The 22,796-nt window shown below is 27.0% G+C and overlaps 1 protein-coding gene across 3 annotated transcripts in view; it reads right to left on the bottom strand.

Annotated features, from left to right (window-relative positions):
- LOC145246004 (N-acetyl-D-glucosamine kinase-like) overlaps nucleotides 1-22,796 on the bottom strand; it is a 238,909-nt gene that overhangs the window by 169,976 nt on the left and 46,137 nt on the right. The window contains exons 1-2 of one of the 3 annotated variants that reach the window (XM_080107804.1): nucleotides 16,119-16,198; nucleotides 12,119-12,203 (exon numbers count right to left, since the gene is read on the bottom strand). The exons of 1 other annotated variant lie outside the window; for it this stretch is intronic. Coding sequence is in view for 1 of the 2 variants with exons in the window: in XM_080107803.1 (XP_079963929.1) it covers nucleotides 12,119-12,203 (85 nt within the window). In the remaining variant the exon portion in view is untranslated. Of the gene's footprint in view, nucleotides 1-12,118; nucleotides 12,204-16,118; nucleotides 16,199-22,796 lie in introns of those variants that run through there. One more of the 3 variants, XM_080107803.1, reaches the window with a different exon arrangement.

Genomic DNA, 22,796 nt, shown 5'->3' with positions numbered 1-22,796 from the left:
AAATAATATTTTCTATCATAATATAATCAGACAAACAATTCATATTTTCTATCATAATATGATCAGACAAACAAATAATATTTTCTATCATAATATAATCAGACAAACAATTAATATTTTCTATCATAATATGATCAGACAAACAAATAATATTTTCTATCATAATATAATCAGACAAACAATTAATATTTTCTATCATAATATGATCAGACAAACAATTAATATTTTCTATCATAATATAATCAGACAAACAATTAATATTTTCTATCATAATATGATCAGACAAACAATTAATATTTTCTATCATAATTTGATAAGACAAACAATTAATATTTTCTATCATAATATAATCAGACAAATAATTAATATTTTCTATCATAATATGATCAGACAAACAAATAATATTGTCTATCATAATATAATCAGACAAACAATTAATATTTTCTATCATAATATGATCAGACAAACAATTAATATTTTCTATCATAATTTGATAAGACAAACAAATAATATTTTCTATCATAATATAATCAGACAAATAATTAATATTTTCTATCATAATATGATCAGACAAACAAATAATATTTTCTATCATAATATAATCAGACAAACAAATAATATTTTCTATCATAATATGATCAGACAAACAAATAATATTTTCTATCATAATATAATCAGACAAACAATTAATATTTTCTATCATAATATGATCAGACAAACAAATAATATTTTCTATCATAATATAATCAGACAAACAATTAATATTTTCTATCATAATATGATCAGACAAACAATTAATATTTTCTATCATAATATGATCAGACAAACAAATAATATTTTCTATCATAATATAATCAGACAAACAATTAATATTTTCTATCATAATATGATCAGACAAACAATTAATATTTTCTATCATAATATGATCAGACAAACAATTAATATTTTCTATCATAATTTGATAAGACAAACAATTAATATTTTCTATCATAATATAATCAGACAAACAATTAATATTTTCTATCATAATTTGATAAGACAAACAATTAATATTTTCTATCATAATATAATCAGACAAATAATTAATATTTTCTATCATAATATAATCAGACAAATAATTAATATTTTCTATCATAATATAATCAGACAAACAATTAATATTTTCTATCATAATATGATCAGACAAACAATTAATATTTTCTATCATTATTTGATAAGACAAACAATTAATATTTTCTATCATAATATAATCAGACAAATAATTAATATTTTCTATCATAATATGATCAGACAAACAAATAATATTTTCTATCATAATATAATCAGACAAATAATTAATATTTTCTATCATAATATAATCAGACAAACAATTAATATTTTCTATCATAATTTGATAAGACAAACAAATAATATTTTCTATCATAATATGATCAGACAAACAATTAATATTTTCTATCATAATTTGATAAGACAAACAAGTAATATTTTCTATCATAATATAATCAGACAAATAATTAATATTTTCTATCATAATATGATCAGACAAACAAATAATATTTTCTATCATAATATAATCAGACAAACAATTAATATTTTCTATCATAATATGATCAGACAAACAATTAATATTTTCTATCATAATTTGATAAGACAAACAATTAATATTTTCTATCATAATATAATCAGACAAATAATTAATGTTTTCTATCATAATATGATCAGACAAACAAATAATATTTTCTATCATAATATAATCAGACAAACAATTAATATTTTCTATCATAATATGATCAGACAAACAATTAATATTTTCTATCATAATTTGATAAGACAAACAAATAATATTTTCTATCATAAGATAATCAGACAAATAATTAATATTTTCTATCATAATATGATCAGACAAACAAATAATATTTTCTATCATAATATAATCAGACAAACAATTAATATTTTCTATCATAATATGATCAGACAAACAATTAATATTTTCTATCATAATTTGATAAGACAAACAAATAATATTTTCTATCATAATATAATCAGACAAATAATTAATATTTTCTATCATAATATAATCAGACAAACAAATAATATTTTCTATCATAATATAATCAGACAAACAATTAATATTTTCTATCATAATATGATCAGACAAACAATTAATATTTTCTATCATAATTTGATAAGACAAACAAATAATATTTTCTATCATAATATAATCAGACAAATAATTAATATTTTCTATCATAATATAATCAGACAAACAATTAATATTTTCTATCATAATATGATCAGACAAACAATTAATATTTTCTATCATAATTTGATAAGACAAACAAATAATATTTTCTATCATAATATAATCAGACAAACAATTAATATTTTCTATCATAATATGATCAGACAAACAATTAATATTTTCTATCATAATATAATCAGACAAACAATTAATATTTTCTATCATAATATGATCAGACAAACAATTAATATTTTCTATCATAATATGATCAGACAAACAAATAATATTTTCTATCATAATATAATCAGACAAACAATTAATATTTTCTATCATAATATGATCAGACAAACAATTAATATTTTCTATCATAATTTGATAAGACAAACAAATAATATTTTCTATCATAATATAATCAGACAAATAATTAATATTTTCTATCATAATATAATCAGACAAACAATTAATATTTTCTATCATAATATGATCAGACAAACAAATAATATTTTCTATCATAATTTGATAAGACAAACAAATAATATTTTCTATCATATTATAATCAGACAAACAATTAATATTTTCTATCATAATATGATCAGACAAACAAATAATATTTTCTATCATAATATAATCAGACAAACAAATAATATTTTCTATCATAATATGATCAGACAAACAATTAATATTTTCTATCATAATATGATCAGACAAACAAATAATATTTTCTATCATAATATAATCAGACAAACAATTAATATTTTCTATCATAATATGATCAGACAAACAATTAATATTTTCTATCATAATATGATCAGACAAACAAATAATATTTCTACCATAATATGATCAGACAAACAATTAATATTTTCTTTCATAATATGATCAGACAAACAATTAATATTTTCTTTCATAATATGATCAGACAAACAATTAATATTTTCTATCATAATATGATCAGACAAACAAATAATATTTTCTATCATAATATGATCAGACAAACAAATAATATTTCTACCATAATATGATCAGACAAACAATATTTTCTTTCATAATATGATCAGACAAACAATTAATATTTTCTTTCATAATATGATCAGACAAACAATTAATATTTTCTACCATAATATGATCAGACAAACAATTAATATTTTCTATCATAATATGATCAGACAAACAAATAATATTTTCTATCATAATATGATCAGACAAACAATTAATATTTTCTATCATAATATGATCAGACAAACAATTAATATTTTCTATCATAATATGATCAGACAAACAAATAATATTTCTACTATAATATGATCAGACAAACAAATAATATTTTCTATCATAATATGATCAGACAAACAAATAATATTTTCTATCATAATATGATCAGACAAACAATTAATATTTTCTATCATAATATGATCAGACAAACAAATAATATTTTCTATCATAATATGATCAGACAAACAAATAATATTTCTACTATAATATGATCAGACAAACAATTAATATTTTCTATCATAATATGATCAGACAAACAATTAATATTTTCTATCATAATATGATCAGACAAACAATTAATATTTTCTATCATAATATGATCAGACAAACAAATAATATTTCTACTATAATATGATCAGACAAACAATTAATATTTTCTATCATAATATGATCAGACAAACAAATAATATTTTCTATCATAATATGATCAGACAAACAATTAATATTTTCTATCATAATATGATCAGACAAACAATTAATATTTTCTATCATAATATGATCAGACAAACAAATAATATTTTCTATCATAATATGATCAGACAAACAAATAATATTTCTACCATAATATGATCAGAGAAACAATATTTTCTTTCATAATATGATCAGACAAACAATTAATATTTTCTACCATAATATGATCAGACAAACAATATTTTCTATCATAATATGATCAGACAAACAAATACTATTTTCTATCATAATATGATCAGACAAACAAATAATATTTTCTATCATAATATGATCAGACAAACAAATAATATTTTCTATCATAATATGATCAGACAAACAAATAATATTTTCTATCATAATATGATCAGACAAACAATTAATATTTTCTTTCATAATATGATCAGACAAACAATTAATATTTTCTATTATAATATGATCAGACAAACAATTAATATTTTCTATCCATAATATGATCAGACAAACAATATTTTCTATCATAATATGATCAGACAAACAAATAATATTTTCTATCATAATATGATCAGACAAACAATATTTTCTTTCATAATATGATCAGACAAACAAATAATATTTTCTATCATAATATGATCAGACAAACAATTAATATTTTCTACCATAATATGATCAGACAAACAATATTTTCTATCATAATATGATCAGACAAACAAATAATATTTTCTATCATAATATGATCAGACAAACAAATAATATTTTCTATCATAATATGATCAGACAAACAAATAATATTTTCTATCATAATATGATCAGACAAACAATTAATATTTTCTATCATAATATGATCAGACAAACAAATAATATTTTCTATCATAATATGATCAGACAAACAATTAATATTTTCTATCATAATATGATCAGACAAACAAATAATATTTTCTATCATAATATGATCAGACAAACAATTAATATTTTCTATCATAATATGATCAGACAAACAATTCATATTTTCTATCATAATATGATCAGACAAACAATTAATATTTTCTATCATAATATTATCAGACAAACAATTAATATTTTCTATCATAATATGATCAGACAAACAATTAATATTTTCTATCATAATATAATCAGACAAACAAATAATATTTTCTATCATAATATGATCAGACAAACAATTAATATTTTCTATCATAATTTGATAAGACAAACAATTAATATTTTCTATCATAATATAATCAGACAAATAATTAATATTTTCTATCATAATATGATCAGACAAACAAATAATATTTTCTTTCATAATATAATCAGACAAATAATTAATATTTTCTATCATAATATGATCAGACAAACAATTAATATTTTCTATCATAATATGATCAGACAAACAATTAATCTTTTCTATCATAATTTGATAAGACAAACAATTAATATTTTCTATCATAATATAATCAGACAAATAATTAATATTTTCTATCATAATATAATCAGACAAATAATTAATATTTTCTATCATAATATAATCAGACAAACAATTAATATTTTCTATCATAATATGATCAGACAAACAATTAATATTTTCTATCATAATTTGATAAGACAAACAATTAATATTTTCTATCATAATATAATCAGACAAATAATTAATATTTTCTATCATAATATGATCAGACAAACAAATAATATTTTCTATCATAATATAATCAGACAAATAATTAATATTTTCTATCATAATATAATCAGACAAACAATTAATATTTTCTATCATAATTTGATAAGACAAACAAATAATATTTTCTATCATAATATAATCAGACAAATAATTAATATTTTCTATCATAATATAATCAGACAAACAAATAATATTTTCTATCATAATATAATCAGACAAACAATTAATATTTTCTATCATAATATGATCAGACAAACAATTAATATTTTCTATCATAATTTGATAAGACAAACAAGTAATATTTTCTATCATAATATAATCAGACAAATAATTAATATTTTCTATCATAATATGATCAGACAAACAAATAATATTTTCTATCATAATATAATCAGACAAACAATTAATATTTTCTATCATAATATGATCAGACAAACAATTAATATTTTCTATCATAATTTGATAAGACAAACAATTAATATTTTCTATCATAATATAATCAGACAAATAATTAATGTTTTCTATCATAATATGATCAGACAAACAAATAATATTTTCTATCATAATATAATCAGACAAACAATTAATATTTTCTATCATAATATGATCAGACAAACAATTAATATTTTCTATCATAATTTGATAAGACAAACAAATAATATTTTCTATCATAAGATAATCAGACAAATAATTAATATTTTCTATCATAATATGATCAGACAAACAAATAATATTTTCTATCATAATATAATCAGACAAACAATTAATATTTTCTATCATAATATGATCAGACAAACAATTAATATTTTCTATCATAATTTGATAAGACAAACAAATAATATTTTCTATCATAATATAATCAGACAAATAATTAATATTTTCTATCATAATATGATCAGACAAACAAATAATATTTCTATCATAATATAATCAGACAAACAATTAATATTTTCTATCATAATATGATCAGACAAACAATTAATATTTTCTATCATAATTTGATAAGACAAACAAATAATATTTTCTATCATAATATAATCAGACAAATAATTAATATTTTCTATCATAATATAATCAGACAAACAATTAATATTTTCTATCATAATATGATCAGACAAACAATTAATATTTTCTATCATAATTTGATAAGACAAACAAATAATATTTTCTATCATAATATAATCAGACAAACAATTAATATTTTCTATCATAATATGATCAGACAAACAATTAATATTTTCTATCATAATATAATCAGACAAACAATTAATATTTTCTATCATAATATGATCAGACAAACAATTAATATTTTCTATCATAATATGATCAGACAAACAAATAATATTTTCTATCATAATATAATCAGACAAACAATTAATATTTTCTATCATAATATGATCAGACAAACAATTAATATTTTCTATCATAATTTGATAAGACAAACAAATAATATTTTCTATCATAATATAATCAGACAAACAATTAATATTTTCTATCATAATATGATAAGACAAACAATTAATATTTTCTATCATAATATGATCAGACAAACAAATAATATTTTCTATCATAATATAATCAGACAAACAATTAATATTTTCTATCATAATATGATCAGACAAACAAATAATATTTTCTATCATAATATGATCAGACAAACAATTAATATTTTCTATCATAATTTGATAAGACAAACAAATAATATTTTCTATCATAATATAATCAGACAAACAATTAATATTTTCTATCATAATATGATCAGACAAACAATTAATATTTTCTATCATAATATAATCAGACAAACAATTAATATTTTCTATCATAATATGATCAGACAAACAAATAATATTTTCTATCATAATATGATCAGACAAACAAATAATATTTTCTATCATAATATGATCAGACAAACAATTAATATTTTCTATCATAATATGATCAGACAAACAAATAATATTTTCTATCATAATATAATCAGACAAACAATTAATATTTTCTATCATAATATGATCAGACAAACAATTAATATTTTCTATCATAATTTGATAAGACAAACAATTAATATTTTCTATCATAATTTGATAAGACAAACAATTAATATTTTCTATCATAATTTGATAAGACAAACAATTAATATTTTCTATCATAATTTGATAAGACAAACAATTAATATTTTCTATCATAATATGATCAGACAAACAATTAATATTTTCTATCATAATTTGATAAGACAAACAATTAATATTTTCTATCATAATTTGATAAGACAAACAATTAATATTTTCTATCATAATTTGATAAGACAAACAATTAATATTTTCTATCATAATTTGATAAGACAAACAATTAATATTTTCTATCATAATTTGATAAGACAAACAATTAATATTTTCTATCATAATTTGATAAGACAAACAATTAATATTTTCTATCATAATTTGATAAGACAAACAATTAATATTTTCTATCATAATTTGATAAGACAAACAATTAATATTTTCTATCATAATATGATCAGACAAACAATTAATATTTTCTATCATAATTTGATAAGACAAACAATTAATATTTTCTATCATAATTTGATAAGACAAACAATTAATATTTTCTATCATAATATAATCAGACAAACAATTAATATTTTCTATCATAATATGATCAGACAAACAATTAATATTTTCTATCATAATATAATCAGACAAACAAATAATATTTTCTATCATAATATGATCAGACAAACAATTAATATTTTCTATCATAATTTGATAAGACAAACAATTAATATTTTCTATCATAATATAATCAGACAAATAATTAATATTTTCTATCATAATATGATCAGACAAACAAATAATATTTTCTTTCATAATATAATCAGACAAATAATTAATATTTTCTATCATAATATGATCAGACAAACAATTAATATTTTCTATCATAATATGATCAGACAAACAATTAATCTTTTCTATCATAATTTGATAAGACAAACAATTAATATTTTCTATCATAATATAATCAGACAAATAATTAATATTTTCTATCATAATATAATCAGACAAATAATTAATATTTTCTATCATAATATAATCAGACAAACAATTAATATTTTCTATCATAATATGATCAGACAAACAATTAATATTTTCTATCATAATTTGATAAGACAAACAATTAATATTTTCTATCATAATATAATCAGACAAATAATTAATATTTTCTATCATAATATGATCAGACAAACAAATAATATTTTCTATCATAATATAATCAGACAAATAATTAATATTTTCTATCATAATATAATCAGACAAACAATTAATATTTTCTATCATAATTTGATAAGACAAACAAATAATATTTTCTATCATAATATAATCAGACAAATAATTAATATTTTTATCATAATATAATCAGACAAACAAATAATATTTTCTATCATAATATAATCAGACAAACAATTAATATTTTCTATCATAATATGATCAGACAAACAATTAATATTTTCTATCATAATTTGATAAGACAAACAAGTAATATTTTCTATCATAATATAATCAGACAAATAATTAATATTTTCTATCATAATATGATCAGACAAACAAATAATATTTTCTATCATAATATAATCAGACAAACAATTAATATTTTCTATCATAATATGATCAGACAAACAAATAATATTTTCTATCATAATTTGATAAGACAAACAATTAATATTTTCTATCATAATATAATCAGACAAATAATTAATGTTTTCTATCATAATATGATCAGACAAACAAATAATATTTTCTATCATAATATAATCAGACAAACAATTAATATTTTCTATCATAATATGATCAGACAAACAATTAATATTTTCTATCATAATTTGATAAGACAAACAAATAATATTTTCTATCATAAGATAATCAGACAAATAATTAATATTTTCTATCATAATATGATCAGACAAACAAATAATATTTTCTATCATAATATAATCAGACAAACAATTAATATTTTCTATCATAATATGATCAGACAAACAATTAATATTTTCTATCATAATTTGATAAGACAAACAAATAATATTTTCTATCATAATATAATCAGACAAATAATTAATATTTTCTATCATAATATGATCAGACAAACAAATAATATTTCTATCATAATATAATCAGACAAACAATTAATATTTTCTATCATAATATGATCAGACAAACAATTAATATTTTCTATCATAATTTGATAAGACAAACAAATAATATTTTCTATCATAATATAATCAGACAAATAATTAATATTTTCTATCATAATATAATCAGACAAACAATTAATATTTTCTATCATAATATGATCAGACAAACAATTAATATTTTCTATCATAATTTGATAAGACAAACAAATAATATTTTCTATCATAATATAATCAGACAAACAATTAATATTTTCTATCATAATATGATCAGACAAACAATTAATATTTTCTATCATAATATAATCAGACAAACAATTAATATTTTCTATCATAATATGATCAGACAAACAATTAATATTTTCTATCATAATATGATCAGACAAACAAATAATATTTTCTATCATAATATAATCAGACAAACAATTAATATTTTCTATCATAATATGATCAGACAAACAATTAATATTTTCTATCATAATTTGATAAGACAAACAAATAATATTTTCTATCATAATATAATCAGACAAACAATTAATATTTTCTATCATAATATGATAAGACAAACAATTAATATTTTCTATCATAATATGATCAGACAAACAAATAATATTTTCTATCATAATATAATCAGACAAACAATTAATATTTTCTATCATAATATGATCAGACAAACAAATAATATTTTCTATCATAATATGATCAGACAAACAATTAATATTTTCTATCATAATTTGATAAGACAAACAAATAATATTTTCTATCATAATATAATCAGACAAACAATTAATATTTTCTATCATAATATGATCAGACAAACAATTAATATTTTCTATCATAATATAATCAGACAAACAATTAATATTTTCTATCATAATATGATCAGACAAACAAATAATATTTTCTATCATAATATAATCAGACAAACAAATAATATTTTCTATCATAATATGATCAGACAAACAATTAATATTTTCTATCATAATATGATCAGACAAACAAATAATATTTTCTATCATAATATAATCAGACAAACAATTAATATTTTCTATCATAATATGATCAGACAAACAATTAATATTTTCTATCATAATTTGATAAGACAAACAATTAATATTTTCTATCATAATTTGATAAGACAAACAATTAATATTTTCTATCATAATTTGATAAGACAAACAATTAATATTTTCTATCATAATTTGATAAGACAAACAATTAATATTTTCTATCATAATATGATCAGACAAACAATTAATATTTTCTATCATAATTTGATAAGACAAACAATTAATATTTTCTATCATAATTTGATAAGACAAACAATTAATATTTTCTATCATAATTTGATAAGACAAACAATTAATATTTTCTATCATAATTTGATAAGACAAACAATTAATATTTTCTATCATAATTTGATAAGACAAACAATTAATATTTTCTATCATAATTTGATAAGACAAACAATTAATATTTTCTATTATAATTTGATAAGACAAACAATTAATATTTTCTATCATAATTTGATAAGACAAACAATTAATATTTTCTATCATAATATGATCAGACAAACAATTAATATTTTCTATCATAATTTGATAAGACAAACAATTAATATTTTCTATCATAATTTGATAAGACAAACAATTAATATTTTCTATCCATAATATAATCAGACAAATAATTACAGGATGCAGGCTATATTTATTCACTGTCTACAAAAAAAAAAAAAATACAGCAGTTTCATGTTTTTAAAGATTTATTCTTTCGGTCAGTGTTTTTTTTCTGTCTATTTTACTTGATGAATCCACTTTTGGCTTTGATAACAGTTTCAGAGCAATATCAGAAACAGCCACAAGACTTGTGACATAAGCTCTGAAAGACTTTGCACCTACATCTGTTAATGTCTTATTCCATCACACAAAGAAACCAAGGAAATTGCAAGTTAGGTGGGCCAGACACATAAAATTAAATGTGATCAACAAAATCCTCTGGATCTTCTGAATGATATGGTAAGCCACTGTATCTTGCTGCCACATGTATGGCCTACCTGCATCTATCAGAATGCATGTCAGATGGTGTCAGATAGTCAAACATGCATTATTCATCTGGATGTTGACACATAGTTGAATTCAGAATAATTCAATTCCTTTTTAACCCTTTCTAACATCCTCCTGTTGATATTGAGGAAATCTGAAATCTGCTTTAAATCACAATCAATTTTCTCTACAAATATTGGCTTTGATTCCGTTTTACCGATTTTGTTGCTTACTAAAAAGCAATTTGTCAGTAAATAAATTAAAACTTTTACCCATTGATTGGTGCAAGATCCATCAGTCTCAGATAAAATGTGACCTTGAGAATCCAACAGGAGAATTGTTGATTTTGTGGCACCTCTAAAACAAAATGAAAATACAAATGAATTTAAATAAACAGATAATGTTTTAAATATTTCAATACTGTAATTTTTTTCTTTAAACTAACTTTAAAAATGTGATAGTTTGAAATATCTATATATCTATAAAAGTGAACATGTCTGCATGTCTGTCTGTGTGTCTGTGTACATTTTCCTTTGCAATAACTGTTGATTTTCAGTCTATGGACTCGAAATTTGATATACAGGGTACTGAGATTTAGGAAAATCTACGTGATCGGTTTTGGGCCAGAAATTTGGCTGTTAAGGAGTCAAAGTTCAACGATTTGACCTTTGAGAACTCTACCAAACTCCTCCAACAATTTTGGGTCTAAACACTTGAAATTTTAGATATAGGTTCCTTGAACATGGATCTAACTTAATAACTCGATTTGAGCCCAAAACAATAAATTTTAAGGGGTCATAATAGGGGTCAAAGTTTAAAAAATTGACCGTTTTTTGGAGTTTTTTTCTTAGCATTCACCTCCAAACACCCGGGCAACGCCGGGCACCCATGCTAGTTTTCAATAAAAATGGAATTTTACAATCCATTTGTATCTTTTATATTTGTTTGTTTGAATATGAAAATGCTATATATTGGGAACCTATCCTAGTAAGTAGAGACTATGTTAACTAGTATGAATTTCAACAAAGGTTACATAGAATAACCTGGCAGCAAATGTAAATAGACGCAGTCAGGTTAGCGTGATTGAAACGAGGATTCAAAGGTTAGTTTCCTAGGATGATCATGTGTTTCGGGGGCAGAACAGAGTTTCTAAGCAGTCAGACTTGGAAAAAATGTGTTCTGAAAATGTAGAGAGAAACTAAACAAATGTCACCCAATGATGCCGTCTGTGTCTCTCAATCCTCAAGTAGAAGATCAAGCTAAGAAGAAATTAATTTTAGCCTTTTTTGTCCCTCCCCCTTGGGAATAAACTTTCTCTCCCCAATAAAACCTTTGAAACCTCAACAAATTTCCATTTTGTTATATGCATGAGTAAATTTGTCTTGAGTTAAACAGAATCACAACCACAAGGAGGTTACGACCGACACATGAAAAAGCGATGATAAAAAGAATGAAAAACCAACAAAAGTGCATGGGCGTAAAAAGATGTTTTATTATTTAATTTGTTTCTTGATTGCTCACTGGCAAAACCCCATAAATGCACAAGTACACATTTGTGTGAAAATATAATGTGCAAACAGTTTGTTTATTGTTTGGTATTGAAAATGTTACAAATATTTCTTTTTTTGGACAATTGTTTTCAAACACATTTAAAGCCGTTTCACAAGTAAGTCGGATTCTACCTTTTTAGGCGACTACGTGTGAAAAGAAAGAAGAGGCTTGAAGTTTTGTTCCAAGTTCTGCGGAAGGGCAGGTCCTGTAGAATCAGCAGAAAAGAAAGTCCTGTAAAGTCTGCAGACGAGCAAGTCCCAAAAAATCACACACACACTAAGGTACTCTTAAAGCTGCAGCAGTTCACTGATACGATCACACTGACGTCGATCCTAGAAAAGACACCCCCATGTTCCAAACACACTCCCTTTATCCTTCCGGCGTTCATCCTCGGCCAATCAGCAGCCAAAGAACGGTCACGTGGGGCCCAGTGATGATCGCACAATCTACAAGATGAGGACGGCGCCATTTTGGAATTTCTTTCATGTTTCGGCCATGCACGTACGCACACCATAGGAGCGTTCCAAGGTAAGGCATGACGCGTAGACACGTGGGTGCTTCCTCCCTTCGTTTTCTTCGACTCTACAACATTATTTTCCAAAAGTTTCTTTGAATAAGAAATTTCTTGATGAAGCATATCTCAGTAATAAAAATTTTTTTATTAGAAAGTAATATGGCTTGCAAAAACGAAAGGAAGGGATGCTTAAATGAATTAAAATCAGGATAATTCAATAGTTTGCCTGAATAGAATTTTGCACATCATAGTATTATGTTAGAATATAGGGATAAATTGACAATTTCTTATTTAGGGTTACAAAAAATGTGGAATCACAGTGAATCAAATTAATTGAAATGAAGTTGAGTGTTTACATATTGTTACATATTGCTATATATATTGTATAAACATTAAATACATTTGTTCAGATGAATCTGTTTTAGACAAATATCACAAAGATGTTGATCTTGCCAGGAAGGAAATAAGTTAGAATTTGTAAAAAACAAAGTCCATAAAATTAGGCAAAAATGATATTAAATAGAGGATGCAAATTAGGAGTCTTCATGGAAACTTGGATGAGACAAGATGCATTTTAAGATGGTCTAACATAATGATAATCAGTAAGCGATGTACTTCAAATAAGAAATTGACTCTTTTGCCCCCCCCCCCGCTTTTACTTTGCAGTTTATAATCAAGTGTAGCAATATGAATTATTCATTTTGTATATAAAAAAAAAATTAAATAATTATGTGATAATCATGTCAGATGACTTTCTGTTAAGTGTTCAGGACAGTCCAGCAGGATAGTAACACACATGTACCAAACTTGCAAAAAAGATATGATTTTCAGTTGATTAAAGCATGATTAATTGTACGTAAGTGATTATGCACCACAGTCTCCAAAGTCTTGTTTTTCATCATGCATCACTTTTTACAGACAAATTCCGTTCTTAAATTTTGTTCATTAAAAAGCAAACAAAGAAACTTACAAGCCATTGACGACGATGAATGCAAACAGTCATTTGTTTTCTGTTCAGAAATGGTTTAGGCAAACCATTAGTTTTCTGTTCAGAAATGGTTTAGGCAAACCATTAGTTTTCTGTTCAGAAATGGTTTAGGTAAACCATTAGTTTTCTGTTCAGAAATGGTTTAGGTAAATCATTAGTTTTCTGTTCAGAAATGGTTTAGGCAAAAGACAATGTTATTCATTTTCAAACTCAGCAAGAACAATTTAAAAAATACACATCTCAATAAATGCTCAATTTTGAAATTTTTTTATCCAAATCTATATTACATTAACACAAATTGACACTTATGCAACACTTATGAAGTACACGGATTCATTTAAAATATATTGTGTCATGGTCAGCTTAAAAAATAAAATATTTGTCAGAGGTCATGTAATGAATTCTTATTAGAATATTACATTATTATCTCTCAACAAGTAATAGTATCTGAAGAGTTGCTAAATACCTCCTTGCTAAATAATAAACACAAATGTAATGAATTCTTATTAGAATATTACATTATTATCTCTCAACAAGTAATAGTATCTGAAGAGTTGCTAAATACCTCCTTGCTAAATAATAAACACAAATGTAATGAATTCTTATTAGAATATTACATTATTATCTCTCAACAAGTAATAGTATCTGAAGAGTTGCTAAATACCTCCTTGCTAAATAATAAACACAAATGTAATGAATTCTTATTAGAATATTACATTATTATCTCTCAACAAGTAATAGTATCTGAAGAGTTGCTAAATACCTCCTTGCTAAATAATAAACACAAATGTAATGAATTCTTATTAGAATATTACATTATTATCTCTCAACAAGTAATAGTATCTGAAGAGTTGCTAAATACCTCCTTGCTAAATAATAAACACAAATGTAATGAATTCTTATTAGAATATTACATTATTATCTCTCAACAAGTAATAGTATCTGAAGAGTTGCTAAATACCTCCTTGCTAAATAATAAACACAAATGTAATGAATTCTTATTAGAATATTACATTATTATCTCTCAACAAGTAATAGTATCTGAAGAGTTGCTAAATACCTCCTTGCTAAATAATAAACACAAATGTAATGAATTCTTATTAGAATATTACATTATTATCTCTCAACAAGTAATAGTATCTGAAGAGTTGCTAAATACCTCCTTGCTAAATAATAAACACAAAGGCACAAGCTACTAAAATGAACAAAAAATTCTTACGGTTCAAAACCTAATTTGTAAATCCAGTTTCATTGTGATCTTTCACATGTCTGTTCAGGCTCAAACATTGCTAAAAAACAAGTTTTAATGAAGAGGGCAACCATTTAAATGAAGCCATGGTTACCCTCTTCATTAAAACTTGCTTTTTAGCAATGTTTGAGCCTGAACAGACATGTATTTACTTTTATTTTATTTGCATAGATCTAGTCAAACAGTATGTGTAAAAATAACCTTGTTGACTTATGTGTTACTCTCAGTGTCAACATTCTTACAGACAAATTAATTACCTTCATTCTTTGGATTGAGCATTCCTAAAGTTCATTTCTTAAATGTAGATCAGGTTTAAACTTTTACAATCTTCAATTAATCATTAAACATTGAGAAGATTATGCTAAATGTCTGTAATTCTAAATAAAATCAGCACTTCATTATTAAAACTTAAAAGACTTATTATGAATGCTCTAAAATATATTATTGTATTATCGAATACTACAATTTTATAGAGATATTAGTAGGGGAAGTCGGGGTAAGTTGAGCCAATTTTCCATTTTGGCTCTTCAGAACCCAAACGACTAATTATTTTGCAAAGATGAGTGTATTATTATAAAATTCTTTTATTTGGGAACATTTTGAAACAAGTTGCAGTTTTCTGCTAGTACACCTAAACCGACCATGTGCTTTACAAAAATGCATATCAAATGGCTCAACTTGCCCCGACCATGGGGCAAGTTGATCCAACCTGTGGGGTAAGTTGTGCCACACAGAGGTAAGTTGTGCCACGCAAAAATGTGTTGCAAATAAAGAAAGAACAAGCCCAAAAATTGTTGCTGTGGTTATAAAACAAATTATAATAATGAAGTAGAAATGTTAATTACAGCGAATGAAACAGCACAAAATTTGAAACATTTATCTGAAAGTAAGTTAATGAAGTTGCCACTATGACAAGTCACAGCTGAAAACGAGCTGGCTAGAACAACGGACAGAACTGCCAACACTATTTGGCTGTGGCAGCTTGTAAACAACATCTTCTGCATTGAAACCCACTTCGTCCTTTGGGTTTGGAACAAACACAGGCTTGTCCGTTCCTACCTTCCCAGCAACTTTTTGAAGGAAAACACCTTCAAACTCAAAGTCCTCCCCGTTGAGAGTGTCAACCCGGGCAATATAGTTCACAGTTCGTGATTTGCCAGCACATTTGACAACCACAAAGTCACCTTCGATTATTGGGCTATCCAGATCAATATCACCATCACTATCTGATGACACATCATCAAATTCAAAATCTGAATCAGTGTCACTTGAACATGGGGTTTTAGATCTCAGGGGACACGACTTTTTCCCACCAGCATTGAACAAACACTGTTTTGTTTTTGTTAATAGGCTCCTCTTTCTATTTTCAGAAAGGGCTATCAGCTTCTGTCGTTCAGGACTGTCAATCAAAATCTTTGAGCTGCCCTTTTTGTGACCACCTCTTCTTGCCTTTCTTGGTGCAGCTTTCGGAAATGGCTGAATTACAGATGGTGAAATGTATGGACGATGCATGAAATCATGTGAGCTAGATGAAACACAAGACCCGGATGCGGATGGTTGCATAAGATCATCTTCTTGCTGTTTTTGTGGTCGGACATCATCACTGTGCACGGGCAAGACTGCTCCAGGAACCTCACCTGATGGTCCTGCATCTTCCACAGTAGAATTTGCCTCAAGGCTTTCTGCAGCCACATTTTGCTCACGGTCAGTTGGAAGAGAAGGGGAAAAGTCAATTTCACTAAAGATGTCCCGGTTAAATGGATGAATGCCCGAGGCTTGGAATCCAGCAGCAATGTTCAATGGTGTCATGGCAATCATCTGGGCTTGGTTCACTAGAGCTGGGATTTCATATATTGTTACTGTTTTTCCTGGATTGGATCGTAGCCACCCATCCATGGCTCTGTTGTATGCTGTTTTGAAGGGTCCATACACTGACCGGTCAAGTGGCTGGAGACGATGGGAAGTGTGTGGTGGATGGTCAGTAAGACAACGCCATGAGATCTTGCTGTGTTCACAACATTCAAAGAAATGTGTGTGTCATGGTTGTCGAGGATTAAGAGGATTTTCTTTCCTGGTGAGCATCTGGTGTGCTTGATGATGTGATTTAAATATTCCACAAACACCTCTTCATTCATCCAGCCACTTCGTATTGCCCTCCCTATGCACTGTGTTGGTCCACCTCTGATGAAGTGATCTCTGTAGTGGACTCTGGATGAACATAGGAGGCACGACTGATCCAATTGCACTCACAGTGTACACCACCGTTACCAATTCCCCGCGTTCAGCGGAGGTGATTGAACCAACTTGTTTCTTTCCTTTTTCTGTGACAACGGCTCCAGGGTTTTGAACGGTGGTGCACCCAGTCTCATCAGCGTTGTAAATGTCACTTGGTGAGAACTTGTACTTGTCCATTATCTGACTCAAGTTGTTAAAAAATTTATCAACAACTGGGCGGTTGAAGGCTGTGGCACGCCTAAAAGATGTTGCTTCTGTCACTCTAATTGCCAGGTTCCGGCGCTTCTTGAAGCCTAACCACCAATCATGTCCTGCTTTTTTCTCACGATCCCAACTTGGTGGCAGATTGAGACAGTTTTTTTTTTAGCAAACTCATATGCCAGTGTGCGACATCTTCTGAATGACAAACCATGAAACATGTCTGACAATTGTTTCACGTGGTCAGCCAAATCTCTTTCCATTTCAGGACTAAAAACCAATTGCCGTAAGGAAACAGGTGTATTAGCAGTCCCTGCTGGTTGACTGTCTTGTTTGTCCATGTACCGCTTCAGTGTCATTCGATCCATGTTAAAGTCCTTTGGAGCACTCCTCACACTCTGACCTCCAGTAACAGCAACAGCAACCCGTTCCATAACGTATGTAGGAGTTTGTCCACGATTTGTCTTTCGCACGTAGTGGCGCATGACTGGTGGGCTTTTTTTCTGTGAAACACACAAAAAAGAAAAATGAAGTTAACACAATAAATCCGATAATGATGTAGAATATTACTAGAGTGAACTAGTTGATTCAGTGGAGTTCCTGGCATAAGTCTGGAACATTGAACAATGAATGCCAGAACAGCTGGCATTTGTAGAGAGGCACCTGCCTCTCCTGGCATGTTTAGCCAATCAGGCGCCTCCAAATGGAATAACCCACCATGCCTGACTAATTGTAGGCTAGTCCATAATGGTGGAGAGGGGAGGTAAGTGCATTCTTGATTCTACAATGATAATAATAATAATGTTAAAAATAATAATGATAATAGTAATAATAAAAATAATTATTATTATTAGAATAACAAAGCGCCTGTACAGCATGCAAATTCCTATCCAAGCACGGCTTACACATCTTAAACGTTTACCAGGTAACCCATAGATCTAATTCTTATACAAGTAGAGCATGTAACTTATACAACATGCATTTTGAATTCACTCTATAACAGGCCTACTGATGTGGTTGCACATTCATCTGTTTCTTGAAAACGTGTAAAAAGACATATGGGGCAAGTTGAGCCAGTGGCACAACTTACCCCATTAGCATTGGCTCAACTTACCCCAGTCTGACCTCATTGACTTGTCTGTTCAAATGCATGCATCTCATGTGTGGTGAATGTAAAAATCTTTTATAGGTATGAAGGCAAGTAATTGAACAAACAACTACCACATATTATATCTAATCAAACTATTACTACACACAAGAAACATGCACTCACCTCTGTAACGCTTTATTTTACTTTTTTGGCACGAAATCTGATTTTCTTTTACTGCATCAACCTCCGATATTGGTTCAGCAAAACAAAATGGTCGAGGTTAAAGTCACGTGATCAGTTGTTTATAGATTGCATACAAACTTGGATTGGCTTAGTCAATTGTGGTTAAAAGGGGGTGGCTCAACTTACCCCTATGCTCAACTTACCCCGACTTCCCCTATAACAATTACTAGAAAAATGTGCATAAAATAGTACATTTTAATTAAAAAAAAAAAAGATAAAATGTTTAAATAAATACTTTAATCATTTTGAACTTTCAACAACTTATCAATTTTTATCAATATAATCAGTGAGAAAATGGAAAATAAAAACATTCTTTTCAATAAACTTTCAGTAATACTTTTCTCATTAAAAGCAAAAATAAAAATGTTAGCACTGGAATAAATACAAAAACTTATGGCATATGAAAAAAGTTGAATAATTTTAATTCTTCTAAAAAATTATTTTATTCTTTCATCAAACGAGTTGTAGATAGATATTCAAAAATGCTCTTTTTCTAATTTAAATTATTTTTAAGTGGTTTTACTTTACTAAAAAAAGTCTATTTATTGCATTATTGAGTTCTTCCAAAATTTCAAAATAGCAACTGAAATTTTTCAACAAGTCTCATTTAATTGACAAACGGAAGAAACAACTGTTTTTCCTCTAAAAATATTTTACAAATATTTTTTATACACAAATACTTAACATAAATAGATATACACAACTTAATATTATATACTAACTCCATTATTATAGTGATATTAATAAAATTGTTAACTTGGGAACCTTAAAATCTGTAGATTGCATTCGGGTACACCTTTCTATAAAACACTTCTATACACACATACGGACATACATATATATATATATATAAACATATACATACACACCTATGCAGATTTCATACAATACGTATATGAGATACATAGATATGTAGATATCAATGCACTCATGTATATACACTCACATGTATAAGTATACAGTCAATACAGGTACATACATAAAAACTTTATTAAATAAATTTTATTCAATAAGATGCCTTCTAGATTCGGTAGTGTTGTAACACCTTTATCTGAAACAGCGTATTTTTTTATAGTTGACATAATCGTACAACATACATACATATACACATACACAGATACATACGCAAATAGTCTCTGGTAATATATACTTTTTTTTTTTTTTTAATTTTTTTTTTTTATTACATTTTCACCCCAAACAAGGCAAATTGCCACTTTGGTGTAGGGGGCTACTATCAGGGGCAACAACTACTGGGGTACTATGTAGGGATTTGGGCAGCAAGGTGTCGGTTCACGTTACACTTGAACTTCTGCACGTCAGTACTGTTGGGGAAGCAGGGACTTGGAATGGAATTCCAGAGTCTAGCGGTTCTGGGGACGAAACTATTGAAGTAAAAAGATCTTTTACATCTAGGGATCTCTACAGTGTGGGGGTGGGATTTAGCAGCCTGTCGGGTTTGTCGAGGGTGCTCACGTCGTGGGGGCACAAGTGATTGCAGTTCGTCAGAGCATTCACCACTAACATACCTGTAGAAAAGGCAGAGGGATGCAACATTTCGTCGATGGGACAGAGGCTGAAGCTTAGACGCCAGTTCAGGGCTTATCAGGTTTGCGACTCTCTTTTGAACTTTGTCAAGGAGCGACAGACTAGTAGCAGATGCACTAGCCCAGATGTGGCAGCAATACTCCATACATGGGCGAATGGTTGCCTTATAGAGGTACAGGATACTTTCGGGTGTTAGTAGTTTTCTAGCACGGTAGAGAGAGCCCACCTTTCTTGCAGCGGCCCTGGCAATGCCTTCAATGTAATTGTTCCAACTCATGTTTCCTGTGAACGTTAGGCCAAGGAGTTTGAAAGATGGACTCACAGATAAAGAGTCGTTGGCCATTGCTATGGGTGGTAGAGAGGGTTTCTTGTAATTATTGAATGAAACTAGTTTAGTCTTGGCAGCATTGAACGCGACCAACCACTTTTGTCCCCATTCCACTACAGATTGGAGGTCTTCCTCTAGTGTTTCTGCCATTTCTTTAGAAATGTGTTCATTTGTCTTCCTGTCGTGCCTGCCATAGAGTGTAGTGTCATCAGCATATATACCCATCTCAGAGGCAATGTTGTCGGGGAGGTCATTTATGAATATCAGGAACAATAGAGGTCCAAGGATAGAACCCTGGGGCACCCCCGCATTTATATCATATTGTTTAGATGTATGACCGTCGAGGACAACCTGGATTTTTCTCTTATCTAAGAAGGATTTAATTATGTTAAGTATTCTACCAGTGATACCGTATGATCTGATTTTACTGAGGAGACCCTCATGCCATACCCTGTCAAAAGCCTTAGATATATCTAGAGCTACCGCTCTGCCCTCCCCCGCTTTGTCCAGTGAATGGTATATACGTTCAGATATCACAGTTAGGATGTCTGCTGTGGAACGGGCTTGTCTAAATCCATATTGTTTGTCAGTCAGTAGTTTAGCATCTGTAAGATGATGGACTAGAGCATGGTTAATTATGGTCTCAAATATTTTGGCAAAAAGTGGGAGGAGGCTAATGGGGCGATAATTTGATGGGTCTGTCCTTTCGCCAGAATTCTTGAATACTGGTACAACAGAAGCAGTTTTCCAACAGCCCGGAAAGCAAGCTTCATTAAGGCATTTGTCGTAGAGTTTGGAGAGAACTGGAGCTACTTCGGCTGAGCACTTTTTTAATAGCACAGCTGGGATAAGATCGGGTCCACATGCTTTTGAGGTGTCAAGGTTTTTTATGATAGCATGCACCTGAGCAGGGGTGGTTTTCAGATCGTCTAGTGTGGCGTCTGTCCGCATAGGAAAGTCAGGTAGGGGGTGGTTGGAAGGGTCCAGTGTGGAGTTTGAGGCAAACCGA

The sequence above is a fragment of the Euprymna scolopes genome, chromosome 23 (genome assembly GCF_053919585.1).
Source record: "Euprymna scolopes isolate OS-2025 chromosome 23, ASM5391958v1, whole genome shotgun sequence".
NCBI lineage: Eukaryota > Metazoa > Mollusca > Cephalopoda > Sepiida > Sepiolidae > Euprymna > Euprymna scolopes.
Note: the sequence above shows the minus strand (reverse complement) of the source record. Positions and strands in the feature narration are given on the sequence as shown.